This window comes from Diabrotica undecimpunctata, chromosome 6 (genome assembly GCF_040954645.1).
Source record: "Diabrotica undecimpunctata isolate CICGRU chromosome 6, icDiaUnde3, whole genome shotgun sequence".
Lineage (NCBI taxonomy): Eukaryota > Metazoa > Arthropoda > Insecta > Coleoptera > Chrysomelidae > Diabrotica > Diabrotica undecimpunctata.
The window spans coordinates 13,062,548-13,081,131 of record NC_092808.1 but is presented as its reverse complement, the minus strand read 5'-3'; the positions used below and the strand labels follow the sequence as shown (position 1 = coordinate 13,081,131).

The window sequence follows — 18,584 nt, the reverse complement described above, 5'->3', positions numbered from 1 at the left end:
AAATTTACGGCAAAAATCAATTATAATAAACCATAAATAATTAATAACTTAATCTTTTAGTTATTTAAAAAAGGTTAATAATCAATTTCCAAATGTATTATTAACATTTGCGATATAGACGCACCATATCGATGCCTCAGAAATCAATCGGTGTAAGTCAATGAATCTTTAAAGTGTATTTTAAATGTATTTAATAAATACAAACAAGGAAATTAAAAAACTTTCATTCTTTTTGAAAAATACAACTTTTTACCAAAAATATCGACTTACGTGAAATGTCCACCGAAAATAAAAAACAATTAAATATTCTCATGACTTACCTTAAACAGCCATACGGAATAAAACAACATAACTGAGTACATATTGTTTAATCGATATATTCTTCAGCATCTGATAATTCTGAATCATTTGCTCTTGCTGATGAAGCTGCCGTTTGATTTATTGTTGGCAACTTTTTGTAGAATCAGTGATAATGTGGTGGAATAAGTTTCAAGAGATCAATCATATGTTTTTTTTAATCTTTTCATCGAATTCAAATGATTCCTGCAATGTTTGTTTATAAAATATAGAGTTTGGTTTATGTTTGCTGTACCCTAACCATTTTATTTGTAATCAGTTCACTGTTTGAGCATTTATATTAATTTTTCTGTTGGTAATACAATCCGCAAATTTTTTTGTTGATAAAAACTCTTCATTTCAGTGACCAGAAACGGACTTTTGTTTTTAGCATTTTTTACAATATCAACCCAGTTATTTGGACCATAAATACATTCTTTCTTTTTTGCTTTTTTTTCAATGACACCAAAATCAGCATTATTTGGAAGATAACTGTGTCCTGTCACAAGAAATTTGTGATCAATATAATCAACTTTCATGTCAGGTTCTTGTACAAGTTTCTGGAGAGCTAAGGATAACTGTATATTTCGTTTCTGCCCTATACAACAATCAGAATACATGATTATGTGTTTATGTTTAGAAGAATTTTGCTTAAGGTGCTTTACAAGGCATGCTGCTATTTCCTGGGACCCACTAGAGCCCTTAGTTCATTCCTTATGTACATACAACCCCTATTATCATTAAAACTATGAACGACCAAGTTGTAACCATACATGTTCAGTTTGTAACACACTTAATTTTGGAAAAGAAAGTGCCTTTTCTAAATCAAACATAAAAACGTAATTTTCTCATATTATAGTGCGACGCGCCGTTTTTTAATTAAGTGTACGCGCATAATTAACAATTATAAAACAACGGTCTCTAAATTGAAAAAATTTGAAAAAAGAATTTTGAAATTGAATATTTAAACTTCAATTTTATTACTTGACAACCTCAAAAATAATAATTTACATTGAGAATTGAAGCCTCGCGTATTTTATCATTTTTCGGATTTTAAATCGCTTATAAGTCGAAAACTATCAACTTTTGAGAAAAATTGTCACACCTTTTTTTTTAAAATAACCAAAGAAAACCTAAAAAATGTGTTTCGGAGCAAAAAAGGAGGTTTTTGGAATTTGTTTAAATAATTTCTGTCCAAACATTTTGCCTGGCATCCTTCAGATTTGTTTGAATAAGCCATTTTTGAACAGGTATGTGCAAAGAAACCGAATCAGAAACATTTTTCATATGTGAACGGCCTCACAATTTAGACTACAAATGTAATTGTAGAAATATATTTTGTAGACGTGTTTTTTGGGTAATGTGATGAATTAATTTTTGTTCAAAGCTTGTTTTAATTTATAAACATAATATATATATTATATTTAAAAGCCTTATTGTTGTTTAAAGTTCCAAAATGTCACAAAATTATGTCTAATGAACCTGACTGTTCATTAAATTATACGAAAACCGTGTATTTTCTTTACAATAGATGTACATAATTTAACATTTGTTTTATTTCCCTTCTGTATACGTTATATGCGCAAATATTATTTAATAAACTGTTTATGGTACAAGTGTCAGCTGCAAGTGTAATTATTGTATACAAGTGTCAGCTGCAAGTGTAATTATTGTATACTTCGTTGTTACATAATATTCAATAATAAATAAAATTACTGCAACTAAGCCTTCATCAAAGTAGCGGCTGTAGACTATTGTACTGTCTTACCAAACTGAACAGCACAGGTTCCATTCCTAACACAGACATTAGAAATTTTTCAATTTTTGATTTAGCTGATCCCCACCGTATACGTAAAGCAGTAAGTTTCAGCTACGTAAGTAGTCTTTATACTAAAAACCTGAACCAGAAGATTACACGAATGAAAATGTACAATAAGCCAATCCAGGACAGTATGTATACAGTACAGCAATAAGCCAGCTACACTATGACCACTTATAACAACCAACGTCTTTCAAAAAAGGCCATATCAAGCAGAAAACCCCAGTTCTGGCACCAATGACAAAAGCATATGATTTAGAAAGTACTAAACTTCAAATGTCACCTGTCAAAATTTGTACCAAGTCGGACTATTAATTTATAAGTTACAGGAATATAAGTGATGCTACTTTTGCAATTTTAAAAACTATGAGAAAGTCTGAAGTTTGTGAGTCGATAAAGCATTGCCTCCTGTTGAGAAAAATGCTCTTCAAGCAAGTAAATGGTTTGATATGTATTATTAGGATTATGCTTCGTCGGAAACAGAGTAACACTTGTTCAAAACGTGTTGTATAGAAACAAAATAAATGATTATAAAGGTCGCGACATATTATCATGCACGTATAGTTTCCGGCAGGTAGCGTTTCCGGTCCAGCAATCGGACTGCGCGTCCATACATAGGACGTTTCAGTTTGGTGCGGTGAAGATGAGTTCTCGCTTTTCCAAATATTTTTTTTTATTTACATCATGATAGCATTTATCATTGCAGTTATATAAAATTTCTTCACCACGTACGAGTTTACGTAATTTTTTGAAATCCATTTTAACTTGTACTATCAAACTGTAAATATCAAACCAAACAGTATTTTTTAAAAAAGAAGAGGTATCACTTCAGTGCAAAAGTCCTAATTGCTTATCGCTTCCGTGTTTAATTGTCACAAAGCAATCATAACTCATGCATAAATGACAAAATAACCTTGAAAATTTTTTTTTGAATAGTCTATCAAAATCAAAAATCAAACAAATACCTAAATAAACAACGAGGGGAAAACGTCGGACCCCTAATTCACATTATTCGTACCAACCGGTTACGACTCGTTACCTAGCCGTCAGCATCAGTAAATTATTGTTTTCGAATATACTGAACGGAAACGTAAGGTGTCTGAAACGCTATGTAAAAGTACATTAATAGATAATTTACAGACCTTAAAAGAACGCTCCAAAAGAAAAGAATTTAAATCAAGAGGATATTAGAGGAAATACGCGTCAATAATCAAATCCCTTTCATACCGTAGGATGGTTTCCAAAATCTCTCTCCTGTATATTATTCAATCTGGTTCTGGAAAAAGTAATACGTATGTCACAAATCACAACGACTGGTTCAATATTATAATAAATCAGTGGCCTATGCTGATGATATCAATATTGTTGGGAGAACGAAAAACGCTGTACGAGAGACGTATATAGCATTAAAATATCAGCTATAAAAATGGGTTTAATAATTAAAACCAACAAAACGAGGTATATGAAAATAAGCACGCAACCACAAATCCTACAACCACTTGTTATAGAAAACGACGTCATTGAAGCAGTGAACGAATTTGTATACCTGGGAGCGCTCCTTAACACTGAAAATAATACTACCGCAGAGATAAACCGCAGAATTTTCACGGCCAACAGATGCTATTTTGGGCTCAATCTCCTCCTTAAATCCACAATTATATCGAGAAATACAAAAATAAAACACTACAAAACAATGATATGTCCAGTCCTAACATAAGGTTCAGAGACGTGGACTCTAACAAAAAATAATGAAAATATGTAAAGAAATTTCGGAAGAAAAATACTAAGGCGAATCTATGGAGCAGTGAATTACAATGGAGTGTGGAGAAGACGATACAACTTCGTACTTTATAGAATATACCAGGAACCTGACAAACTTCCATTTGACGATAAGTTTCTAATCCAAATACAATGATATCTTTGAATAATGAAATGATTATAAAAAGTACTACTATTAGGGTGTCTATTATATAGAATTGGGTGTACTGAGCAGTGGGGAAATAGTTGAAGATGGGCAAACGAGATATTCAAGAATGATAAAATTATGAGAAAATAAAAACAGAAATCCATGGTCGCATGGATTTCCGCCATGCGACTGCTTCGCCGGCAGCGAAGTGCTTCCTCTAGAAGATAGGCTGTCCAGTGCCTCTCCTCTTCACCCATCTCACCGACATAGGATTACCGTTATCTAGATAAATTCTTCTGGGCTTTCGTATTCTTCACCGGTGAATTTTTGAAGTGTCTGTTGCCATCTGGACTGGATAGGGTTCAGGCCAGTTGTTGTTAAGAAATTCGGGCTGGTCGTCGCTGTCGGTGGGTCTGGCTGTTCTGGCTTGGCTTGCGCCATCGTCAGCGCTGTTACCGCCTGTGTCAGGGCTGCCTGGAGCATGCTCAGCTCGGGTTGGATTTGGGGTTCTGTGAGTTGGGTTAGTTCTCTGAATTCAGATGAAAAAGATATAGGTAGAATTTATAGACAAGAGAAGCTTTTATCAAATTTAAACCGCTACTATTTAACCGCGATCTTACCTTCAATCTCCGCTACAGGATGGTTAAATGCTATGTATGGTCCATATTGTTATACGGCATGGAAACATGGACGTTAAGAATACCTTCCATTAATAAGTTGGAGGCCTTCGAATTGTGGACGTCGCGAAGAATGTTCCGCATAACATGGACAAATAGGATGAGAAACGAGGAAATCTTAAGAAAGGCAAATACTGAGAGAGAACTACTCAATTTGATCAAGGTACGAAAAATTGGATACCTCGGCTATATTCTGAGAGAAAAAAATACGCAATCCCTCAACTAATCATCCAGGGAAAGATTGAAGGCAAGAGAGGAGTAGGTCGCAAACAAATTTCGTGGCTACAGAACATAAAGAACTGGACAGGCATAAATAACACTGGCGATCTTTTGCATGCCGCAAAAGACAGACGTCTGGCCTTAAGATAATTCGCCAACGCACTATAGGTGCACGGCACTATAAGAAGAAGAAGAGTTTCTAAGGTTGAGTTCCACCTCTCGCTCTCCCATTAATTTCTCGATCTTTATTTTAATTTATCATATAGAAAGTATATTCTTTTAGTGAAATAAAACATAATCCTGCTATAAAAAACTGTGTACACACAAATTCTGTATGAGTTTCCACCTTGTACATATTGACGTCATCGCCAACCTATCGAATTTCTCATGAATAATTAAAAATTATCAAGCTGTAACAATTAATAATTATCTCCGGCATTTATAATACACAACCTACTAGATTTTTTTTATCAGAGTCAAACCAGTATTAAATATCCAAATTGGATACTGTTATTATATCTAAAAAAAAAAAACAGAAATACGCATTATATTTTAGTTCGATCCTATGTACATAATTTTGCCATAATTCCTTTAATTGTAGTGTACCAGGTTAAAGGCACCACTTTTTATGTATAATTATACATGCAGGAACCACTGTGGTTCTCTATAATTATCAACAAAGTTGTGTAGCCTTTAATGTTTCTAGTATATTCGCTAAACACATTCCTAACTAAGATGGAATACACATGAGTGTCTCACTGAGAATCCGAAATATTACATATTCCGTATTATTACATACATAATTACGCTACGAGAGAAAATTTTTGACGCTTGTAAAGCTTCTTGACGTTCTGACATACAACAATTCTTGTTTTACAGTTAACACCGCTATAAATAATTTCTGCGAAAGAGGATGAGTCTACCAACTTGCAAAAACAACACTAAAGCAGACAAAAACACTTACAAAATGGAGCAAAATTGGAATTCAAAACGACCTAACAGATACAATGCATGTCAGAAAATGCTTACGACAAGGGGATGCCTTAACCTAGGTTCTATTTCACATCGCATTAGAGAAAATAATCAGAGGTTCAGAGCTCAACACAGAAGGGACAATAATAACAAAAAAGTATACAAATACTAGCGTTTGCAGAAGACGTCGATATCATAGTTATAATATGGCAAGAAATTGGAGAAGGTGACTCATATAATCTACTAATTGTACGAGATGCAAATCAAATACGTCGTTTCTTCTTCTTCTTTTGGCATCATAACCCTGGATGGGTCTTTGCCTGTCTGGCTATGTCCTTCCATTCAAATCTCTCGTGTGCCCTTCTCCATTGTCTTATGTTCATTGTTTTCAGGTCGTCTTCCACGTCATCCAACCATCTCGTTCTGGGCCTTCCTTTTTTTCGCCTTCCTATGGGCTTCCATTGTAACATTTTCTTTGTTGTTTTTGCATCGTTTTGTCTCTGCACATGTCCCAGCCATGACAGTCTTTGACTTTTCACAAATCTTACAATGTCATAACCTTCATTTAACTCATTAACCTCGTCGTTTCTCCTGATTCTCCATGTGGCATCTTCCTCTTGTACCGGGCCATATACTTTCCTCAGTATTTTTCTCTCGAATGTCCTGAGTTGGGCTTCGTCTTTTTTCGTCATTACCCAAGTTTCACATCCATAGGTTACTACGGGTCTAATCAGTGTTCTGTAGATAGTCATTTTGGTTCTTTTGTCTAATAATTTCGATGTCATCAATCTTTTATTAGCATAGTATGTACGATTCCCGCTGGAAATACGTGCATTCATTTCGCTACTTACGGAGTTCTTCTGATTGATTTCTGTGCCGAGATATGTAAAGGCATCCACTCGTTCGATAGTATCGTTGTCTATTGTGATATTATTTTCATTGTCAGCTATTCTTTTGACTGTCATATACTTCGTTTTTGCTTCGTTTATTTTGAGACCTCTTTTTCTTGCTTCAGGATCAATTTGTTTGAACACTTCCATTAGTCGTGGCTTATTCCTACTAATGATGGCTACATCGTCTGCATATGCAGTAATTTGTACTGATTTGGTGTTTATATGGCCGGTTATATTGGTTTTTATGATGACTGCCTCAAGAACTAGGTTGAATAGCATGGTTAATAGGGCATCTCCCTGTCTTACTTCCATGTTGATGTTAAACAGGGGAATCAGTTCTCTATCTACTTTGACTGCGGCTTTTGAACCCTGCAACGTCATTTTTATGAGGCTGATGTATTTCTTAGGTATACCTAGATTACAAAGGTCTTCCAGCATTCTGTCTCTTTTCACACTATCAAAAGCTTGTTTAAAGTCTATATACATATTATATAGGTCTATGTCGTATTCATAAGCTTTTTCTTGTATCGTTCTTAGTATGAATGTGTTATCTGTAGTGGCTCTATTTGGTCTGAATCCATTTTGATAATCACCAATTATATTTTCGGAGTATTCTAATAATCTACTGTAGATTATACCAGAGAGAATTTTGTATATTACATGAAAATACGTCGTTTACTAATAGAAAATCAAATAAATATCGGTTCACAACATCTTAATATCTCTCCGTACATTTTCATATGTAATATGCGTTCCTTTACAGTGAGCCAGATATAATAACAGACGTATTCACGATACATTTTAGCAAATTACAATTTGGTCAGCACAAATTCTTTATTCTTTAGATTTATCAGTAGCGTTTCATGACGGCAACTTAAAAGTATTGTTTACATCGAAAACTGAATTTGAGAAATTTATTTAAAAAAATGAAAAATAGGTAGATATTATTTTATATAATTTGTTTATATCATTAATTGTCAAATAACAAATACACCGATTATTATTAAAAAGTTATCTTTATTCTACTCATAAATTGTCCTCTTTTGTGTTTTAGAATGTTTAATAATCGTTCAATAAATAATCAAAAAATGAAATTGTGGTTTAAATTATTTTAATCTGATAAATTATTGAATAATACCTCATTAATTATTAATCTATTAAATTATTACTTTAATCTATTTTTAATACAGTGGGAACAGCGTTTCCCCAATTTTTAAAGTCCACATTTTCCCATATTTGGGCCTAATTTACTTCAATTGAATCAAAAGTATATTGACGATATCTACAGCGATGCTCCTTCATTATTGTTATTAATTCTGCTTTGGCCATATCCTTTTGTAAATGATTGATATATTATCCAACACTATGACAGTTACTATCAATACACTGGAGCATGTGGAGTTCATATTAGTTCTCTGTTTTCTTCTATATAAAGCGCAATTTTGCAGAAAACCATTGTCGCTGCCAACATGACGACAATTAGACGCTGGCCCTTACCTGCCAATTCTGTCGATAAACTTTTAACAAAAGCTTGCCAAGCATTGTAACCTAGGCAAACTCTTTACGTACATAAATATTCTAGGTCCCCTCGCTCGTCTCGGGAAGAGATTTGGGTGTAGTTCTTTCAAAATTCATATACAATCTCTTCGCATTATCTTTAAAATTAAAATGAATTGAGCGCCATTCGTTATTTACCCTCGTAAGGAAACGAGCACAGACAGAGAAATAAAATGAAAAATTTAAAACAAACCTGTTAACAAAGCTAACCTTTATTATTTTCTAACGAACAAACAGTTATTAAAAGATTCTAGGAGAATTGCATCATCTTGGAAAAGAAATAAACATTCTCTGTTTAGATATTAAATTACAAATGATAAGTGCTTTTACGAAATTAAAATTAAAATTGTATAGTAAGAAAACAAACATTTTATATCTTGACTTTAAATTATTAATGAGAAATACTTATATAAAAATAAAATCATACTTTATCCCAAATTTCGAAATTCGTTCACAAAAAAAATTGTATTATATAGAAGATATTTATATATTACACTGCGCGTCACGAAAAAGAGGCCACCCAAAATTTTTGCCATTTTTTAATTTTTAAGAATCATACCACAAAGTGATTGTCATTAGATGTTTGTGTAATGTTTAAGAATATGTTCTAAAGCAGTATGCAATCATTTTTTAAATAGCAAATGTCAAAAAATAACTTCTTCCAAAATAATGATTTTATTGAAAAATAAAAAAATATTAACATTGTACATTTTTTCTGTTTTCTTTATAAAATAAGTCGTGATTATTAATACTGTATATTACCACCTCTATTGTGAATTACACTCGTCATTCGATTTGGCATTGAATTGATCAAATTCTGGATGTCGTTTTGAGGAAAAGCTTCCGATTCTTCCATGTGCGCCAACCGAAGCTACTCACGATTTATTGGAGCAGGTATTCTGTTTCTTACCCTTCGTTTGAGTTGGTCAGAAACATGTTCAATCGGGTTCAAATCTGGACTTTGAGCCGGCCAGTTCATTTTTGGCACACCGACAGTTTCCAGATATTGCGTTACCATCCTGGCTACGTGTGGCCGCGCGTTGTCTTGCATAAAAATAAAGTTTTCGCCTACAAACCCAGCAAAAGGCATTACATGCTCGTCTAGAATTTCGGTAATGTATCGGTGTGCATTCAACGCTCCTATATCAATAAATACGAGATCAGTACGGCCCTCGAATGAAATGCCTACCCAAAACATTACCAAACCTCCCCAAAAACAACACGTACTCGACCCATTGTACAATCCACAAACGGCAAAAAGCTTTACAATACTACAAAATACATTTGACATTAACTAACAATATTATTGTTTTGATGTCATTTTTCCATCTACCTCTGGATTTAACGTAATTAGGAAAAAATCAACGTATGTTGACATAAGTGTATGCATAGCTAGGGTTTAGTGAATTTTTTTACTGTTGAAAATAAATAAAAAACCATAAGGATAATGTTTTTAATAAATATTAATAAAAATGTCATATTTAATATGACTTAAACTGCAAATTCCATAGGTGGACCAATTCATATGGGAATGGGCTCGTATTTATTTATGTGTATATGTAGCTACTTTTGACAAAGCATCCTTTTACGTCAATCCACCAAAGTTCAATAAATTACCTAAAATTATTCAATTCGACTGTGCAAATAGAAATATTTGTAAAAACAAATTAAACCATATTTTTTACGAAGATGTTTTTATTTGTATATCTAATTGAATATTTTGTTTGCAGTGGTAATCAACAATTATCAACATTCTAAATGTTGGAATAATAAACATGTTTATTTATTTATTTACCATTTGGGCAATAACAGGTAAACGGAAATCGATTTACATTAACGTATTAATAAATTGTGTGAGATTAATTAATTTCCATTAAGTATGGATTGTCCCTATTCCAGAAAAAAACAATTTATATAGGAATTCGTCGGTCAAACTTTAGATCTCATAGATACCACACGCCGCGCCGTTTCGAATATATTTCGTCCTTCAAGTATTCTATCTATATTGACAAATTTTTGTCCAGATATTAGATCTCTCCTATGCTAGGAATTTTTATTATATCTTTTTACGCCTGTCAAATAATAACGAAAACGAGCACAGTGAATTTAATTAACGAGGCTTAACATTTAAAAAGTACATGATAAAAGAGTATTGATTTGTTGTAAAAATTTGATTTGTTTGTTTAATAAAAAATTACACATAGGTCCTGTATATTTTTTTATGAAACCTGATTAAACCAATACTTTCAAAGTATGAAATATGGGAACACACTAAGGATTTTTTTAAATAAATTATTGTAAACCTTAGACTATAAAAACAATAATGTGATAGAATTGAACATACTTTCAGCTGAACTGGTTCTTCAACGACGTGATATGTATGATGACTGGTATCAAAGATTACACGTTGCTGCACGGATTTTTACGTCTAAGAACAAAAGTGTTTTTCTAGAGTATTTCTTGGCGCTGAATCCAAATCCGTTTTTTCCTATCACCTACAGGTTTTTTTTGCTACATAGATTGTATAAATAGGCATTACATTTAGAAATGTGACCGAAAGTTTTATCATCTGGTGATGAAATTTTTGTGACTTGTTCAAAAATGTAAATGAGTGTAAAAAGTAATTATTTCGAGATATTGATAAAGTACCGACGCAAAGTTTATTTGTATACATTTGACAACCCTGCTAATTATGGCGGGAAGTATTAGCCTCCTGATAAGCTTGATCGAGATCTCGGAGATCGTGTGTGAATAGCTCTAATGTGTTGTCTTATATTTATGGGTGTTTTGTGGTTGTAGAACAGATACAACATATTACCAAATTTGTAGAAAATGTGTACTTTTCATATTTTGGTGTAAAACTTAACAATCAAGACAGGGCATGGACCCCTCATACTGTTTGTCGAACTTGTGTCAAGGTATTGCGACTATGTTTAACACGTAAAAGAAAGCTATGTCCTTTGGAATACCGATAGTCTGGAGAAAACCATCAAATCTGGATGATTGTTACTTTTGTCTGACTAATATACAGATTGAACGAATTTAAAACGGAACATACGAAATCAATGTATTTCGGCTCAACTCCGCTCTAGGTGGTTGGCCAACAAAAGGTTGTCAAATAATTATATTATAAAAATCCAATACTTCAGCGGGCTGCTGGATTCTGAATTCTTTCAAGAACAAGTCAAAACTCCACCCAAATAGGTTGCCTAGAATCACTGAAAAAACTAGACTACACAAGCAGTTATTATGCTGTCAAACCACTTATCGCTTCCTTATAGTCCAAGAGATAGAGCCGAAATTTTGAACTGATCAGTAATATGACATTTCTCTATTGGAATATATTCATTGTAACTGGGTTAAGACTTTGCCTCGTGGCACAGGGGGTGGCTATACAGGGATGAAGTTGTCATTTTTTTCGGAAAAATTAACGATCGATAATATGGCTGAAAATTTGCCCAGAGGTATATTTAAGAAAAAAATGTGATTTGTAAAGTAAATATGACTTTAGTTTGAAAAAAAAAAACATTATCATAATATCATTTTAAAACTACAAAATATTCTATAAAAGATTCAGACGATGACGTACAGTTTTATCAAATGTTTTAGAAAAGTTTTTCTAATTTTTTTTTCTTATCGGAAAAATCGTTTGAAAATTTTTGGAAAAAAATCATGGTATAACTGACAGAAAATCGAAAGGATTCTACAAATTAGATTTTACCTCAAAAAATTACAAAAATTTTTATTTACGGAATTTTTTTTTTTGAAAATTTTGAGGAAAACTCTACTTGACGCTTTTCAGAATAGTAACAGAAGTGAGCATACACATTTATAAATCAATAGGTATAAAAATATCATAATAAAATCAGTTTGAAAATTGTTACCGAGACCTAAAATGCGCAGGCAAGTGGTACATTTGATCCCGTTTTATGGCTCCCTGTAACAACCCAGCTGTCCGCTCTTTTCGATTTAGAGTTTTTAGGGGCTAAATAATGAGCCATGAAAATGGCGGACATATTACTTATCGTTAATTTTTCCCCAAAAAATTGCAATTTTACCCCTGTCCGCCACCCCTTATGTATCCACTCTCGCTCCGCCCTTTGGGATTTCGTCTAGTTATACCAGGATCTTACTCTGGGCAAATTTTCAGCCATATTATCGATCGTTAATTTTTCCGAAAAAAATGACAACTTCATCCCTGTATAGCCACCCCCTGTACCACGAGGGGCGTCCGCCTGTAAGGCAAAGTCTTAACCCAGTTACAATGAATATATTCCAATAGAGAAATGTCCTATTACTGATCAGTTCAAAATTTCGGCTCTATCTCTCCGACTATTAGGCAAGCTCCTCTTTCCTTTAAAGGAGACAGATAGTTGAACGATATTTTATACAATGTCTATCACCGGGTATGGATTTATTTTTGTCCAAGTTTTATATTGGTCCACTATTTCAAATGCAGTTCAAACAGACATATATTAAATTGTATGTTCCGTGTTAAATTCGTTCAATCTGTATGTGGCTAGTCAGTTAAAAACAAGAAATCTATTGTTTATCCTAACTTACCTTCTGCTATTAGACCAATAGCTCATAGCGACCCTATACCTATTCCTACCCCTCCTACTGTTGTAAAAGATATTAGTGATGACTGTGACTGAAAGTAGTGACAATGAGAACAATGTCTGTGATCAGGCATAGGAACCTGTAGAAGATCGCTCACCTTAACTTTTTACTCAAGAAAAATTAAATGATTTAGTTAGAGATTTAAATATCATAAAGGATGCTGCAGAAGTTCTTAGATCCAGATTGAAACCAAAAAAATCCTCTTGCAGCAAGTGTCATTTTTTCTTGTTATAGTCATCGTGAACGAGAACTTGCTCCTTACTTTCAAGAAAGAGATGAAGTGGTTTTCTGAAATATTAATCAATCAGTAATGGAATACTTTGGAATTTACTGTAAACCTACTGAATGGAGACTATTTATAAATTCATCAAAAGCTAGCTTGAAAGCTGTCCTGTTGCATAATGGAAACAAATATGCTTCAATTCGAATAGCTCAGTCCGTTCATTTAAAAGAAACATAAGACAATATGAAAATTCTCTGGGAAATATTGAATACGAAAAAAACAACTGGTTAATTTTTAGATATTTCAAATTCATCGGTATTCTTCTAATTCTGCAAAGTGGATTTACTAAATTCTGCTGATTTCTTTATAAATGGAATAGCAGATATTGGTCCAATCATTATACAGTGAAATCTGGGAAAACAAGAACCCAGTTGATATCAGGCTCAAAGAATGCCATAAACAGTCCATTATTTCCATATGTTCATGTGTCCACCACTACATATTAAACTGGGTTTAGTGAAAGCGTTGAATCAGGATAAACCATGTTTCCAGTATTTGGGTAAGATATTTCCTCAGATAACTTCTGAGAAAATAAAAGCTGGAATTTTTTGGCCCCTCAAATTCACCTATTAATGATCGAAACTGACTGGAAAAATACATGGGTACTAAGGAAAAAATGCTTGGTGGAGCTTCAAATTAGTTGTTAAGGGATTTCTTGGGAACCAAAAAAGTCCCAATTACAAAGAAATAAATAGCCTGTTAAGAAATTTCCTAAACTAGGTTGTCTTATGAGTGTAAAAATTTATTTTCTTCGGTCACTACTGGTCTATTTCTCCGATATTTTGGGAGATTACAGCGAAAAACAGGAGGAGAGGTTCCATCAAGATATTAAGTTAATGGAGCAACGTTATCAAGGCAGGTTGAGTACTATGCTAGCTGACTACCTCTGGAACCTCATGAGAGTCTGTAATCCAGAAGAATCTACATCTAGAAACTCAACGAATAGGAAGTTTCTTTTGACTTAACGGCAAGTTCATAATCATCAACTTCTATGCGTCCACTGCTGGACATACATCTCTCTCAGATCTTTCCATCTGTCTGTGTCTTGTGCGGCTTGCATCCAGTCCTAATTCTAAGTCCTGAATCTAAACGATTCAGGTCGTCAGTTCATCTAGTCGGTGGGCTTCCTCTGCTCCGTTTTGTGTCTTCTCTTGGTCTCCACTCGGATTCACGTTTTGCCCATCGGTTGTCTGATAATGAGTCACGCGAATCTTATTAACTACCTTTTTTGTGAGTGTTAATATTTCCGCTCCATAAGTGAGTACGGGTAACATACATTGGTCAAAGATTTTCCTTTTGAGGCAGATGGGTAGATCCGATTTAAATACATAGTTTAATTTAACAAACGCTGCCCGGGTTAATCCTATGTGACGTGGAAGCTCACATGTCTGGTTATCTCTGCCAACCGAATTTCATGTCTTAAGTAGTCATACGATGTAGTCTGCACAATATTCCTTCCATCAACAACAATATTTTGATTTTTCGATTTCGATTTAGCACCAGATTAGTCATTACATTAATGGCAAGTTACATTTATTGCATATTAATGGCAATGGCAATTTACAATTGTTTGTTTTATAAAAATAGCAATAAAATGCATGTATGGATAAAGTAAGGTTAGAATTTCTGTAATTTAAAACTTTTAAACTATATTTCATAGAAATAGAACACTGAATTATGATGGAATTATCGTAAAAAACACTATACTTAAAAGAAAAAGCAGCAGAGGAAGCAAAATGTTAACTTTATAGAAATTAAAAAGTCTTGAGATTGGGCATTTCAACTTTTGTTTGGAAAAGTAACAATAACAATGACAGCTGTGACGTCACACTCCGGCTGTCCATTTTCCTCAACATGCCCATAATACAGTAGGTCACAACTTAAAGAAGAGCTTGGGAAACATGTAAATCCAGATAGCACTGATGATGGAATATTTATTTATTTATTTTCAACGGGCTGCTGCCCACTAAGATTAATAGTATATTAGATTAGATAGAATAGTAGATTTTTTTTATATATTCATTGGTTTCAGAGAAATTACCGTGTTTCCATACTTTTTCGCTATCCTGTATATTTCCTTAATACGGCAATAAATAAAACTATTTTATAGGTATATAGCTAACTAATTAATAAATTTTAATGTCTGTACATGTGACATTTACAGCCATGAACGAACCTCTGTGCCGCCAAGCCTGTATGGTCGAGGAATTAACGATGTACACGGTGGCAGTGTGGTTAGCTGGTTGTGATATTTGAACCACGACCACTATCCATACTTCCTTCGTGAATATCGTTGAAGCATCATTGTCCAATCTGTGACGTTCATCTCCAGAAGAATGTTTACGATTTTAATGTACACTTATGTACTGGTCTTTATTTTTATTAAGCACTCGTAACTGCTCTTAGTCGAATTAACATTTAAAATAACTTAAATATTTAACTACGTGATACTAATACTGATTTTTTTATTTTCAGGGCTGCTTACGTGTCGTTCGGAGGGCTGTTAATGCGTCTACAGGGTGATGCCAATAACTTGCACAGTTTCGAAGTGGATCAGCATATGTATTTATTGATGAAGAAAATTTTCATGTAATTTTGTACCTAAATTTAAATATAGGATTTTAATAAATAAGTACAATTTTGTGTTTTCATTATCATCAGTATCAAATATAGCTACTACAAAATATAACGCTGTAGAGATGTCAACTATGACGAATACATATGTTTTGCGACTCCAAATCACTTGGGAGAGAGGAAATTAACAAACACGTTCATATCAAAAAAGAAAACCACATGGTTTGGAGAGGAAGTGAAGACAAAATGTGAAGAGAAGAAGAAACCCTTTTTACAATACAGAACACAACAGGCATGCAACTTTCGATCCCCATTTGCTAAAGGTGACGATAATGAACCACCAACACCGGAGATGACTGCAAACGAAGGAATACATTTTGTGGAGGAAGAGATAAAAGAAGCATTAAGGAATTAAAAATCAGAAAATTACCAGGAGAGGACAGAGTACCGAACGAACTCCTGAACTACGCAGGACTAGATCTGACCAAACAACTACTAAAACTAATCCAAAACATACTAGAAAAAAAAACAGAATTCCTCAAAAATGGAGATCAAGCATCCTAATACCTCTCTTCAAAAAGGGAGACAGATCGGACCCGGAAAATTACAGGAATTAATTTATTAAACACAACACAAAAATTAACAACCAAAGTGATAACAAATAAACTAAATGAAACTATCTCACTAGCAGAAGAACAACAAAGTTTTATGTCGGGAAGATCAATATTTATATTCAGGACATGAGAAATCATTAAAATACAACAGACCGGCATACCTATGTGTAGTGGATCTTAAGAAGGCATGTTTTATTGACTATCGAAAAGCATTTGACTGCGTTAACCATCAAAAGATGATCGAAATTCTGAGAACAACTGGAGTTGACGAACAAGACTTGCGAATTATCTCAAAACTATACTGGCACCAAACGGCAATAATTGAAATAGAGCACACAACATCCCAAGATATACAAATTTGACGAGGAGTGAGACAGGGTTGCGTCTTATCACCAATACTGTTTAATTTGTATTCAGAGTCTATATTTAGAGAAGCATTAGACGACGTCCAAGGCGGAATTAAGATTAACTTCAGATATGCTGATGATACCGTCTTAATAGCAAGCAACGCACAAGAACTACAAAATATAATAAATGCGTTAGTTCACCACAGCGAAATGTTTACATCTAATCGTTTCCAAAACTAAAACTTTAGTATTTTCAAAGACACCAATAAACGTACATGTGTATGCCAAGGGTCAAATAATAGAACAGGTAAATTCCATAAAATTTTTGGGAGCAAATATCAATAGTCACTGTAATCCAAAAAAATAAATCCTATCATGAATCGAACAAGCAAGGAAAGCCTTCATGAGCATGAAAACATTTTTTACAAGATCATACCTTAGTCTGCAGCTGAGAATCCTAATGATCAGATGTTACGTTTTTTCTGTCTTACTGTATGGCTGTGAAAGTTGAACAATGGACTCTGAAATAGAAAAAAGAATAGATGCCTTTGAGATGTACATATACAGACGAATGTTGAGAATTCCATGGGTACAAAGAGTTACTAATGTTGAGGTACTTCGTCGCATGTGTAAACAAAAAGAATTGCTAAGAATAATTAAAGAGAGGAAAATGCAATACTTGGGTCATATTGTTGAGAGGCGAAAGATACGAATTACTTCAAGTTATACGGGAAGGAAAAGTAAAAGGGCAAAAGATCAGTAGGAAGACGCCAGAACTCGTGGCTGAAAGACCTGAGGAGATGATTCGACCGCTCATCCGCAGAAATCTTTCGCGCAGCAGTTTCCAAAACTACAATTGCCATTTGGATCGCCAACCTTCGAAACGAGACGGCGCCATGAGAAGAAGAAGAAGGCATTTGACCGGGTCCAATTAAAGGACGTTATCCACTTATTGTACGCAAGAGAGATACCTTTGGGAATAATCAAAACGATCAAAAATATCTACCAAAACAACACAATAAGAGTAAACGTAGAAGAAGAACTAACTGACTATATTGAAGCTGACAATGGAATAATACAGGAAGATTCCCCGAGTTGTTCAACCTGATTATGAATGAAATAATAAAAAAAGTAAAAACTTACTAAGATGTAAATTGGAGCTAGAACGTCAGATAATAGAGCAGGTGATAAGCGAGTTTAGATATCTAGGCATCACATTATCTAGCTACGGAAAGCTCGAAACAGAAGTGAACAGAGCCACAGGTTGCCTGAATGAAAGAATATGGAGAAATAAAAATATCGGGAAATAATGAAAGACAGAATTTACAAAACATCAAGAGCTGTAAGAAATAGAAGAGTAGAATGGGACGATCATATAAGCCGAATAACAACAAATAGAGTAGTAAAGACGGCAAGAGACGGTTCCCCAATAGTAAGACGATCAGTCGGAAGACCACGTGAATGATGGAACGACAACTTACTGGAGGCACATTGAAAAACGGTCGGTCATGTCTACATAAATAGAAGAAGAAAAAAATCACAAAGACTACAAAAAATACTGGTGCGAAGACAAAAAACTAGGAACTCTTCTGAAAAAGTGCAGCATAGAAAAGAAAAACCTACTCATATTACTAAAATGAATCAGCAAACGAATATTGAAAGAAAAGAAAACGATGATGGAAACATGATGAAACTAGCACTAAAAGAGGACAACGAATTAAACGTAATAAAACGAGATAATGCAGATACAGCCAGAAAACTATAGAG

The 18,584-nt window shown here is 33.8% G+C and overlaps 1 protein-coding gene across 1 annotated transcript in view; it reads left to right on the top strand.

Moving 5' to 3' along the window:
- Positions 1-15,920, top strand: part of Polr2H (DNA-directed RNA polymerases I, II, and III subunit Rpb8) — a 205,958-nt gene extending 190,038 nt beyond the window's left edge. The window contains exon 4 of the mRNA XM_072534232.1: positions 15,758-15,920. Within this exon, the coding sequence (XP_072390333.1) occupies positions 15,758-15,875 (118 nt within the window). The 3' untranslated portion in view covers positions 15,876-15,920. The remainder of the gene's footprint in view (positions 1-15,757) is intronic.
- The last annotated feature ends 2,664 nt before the right edge of the window (positions 15,921-18,584 follow it).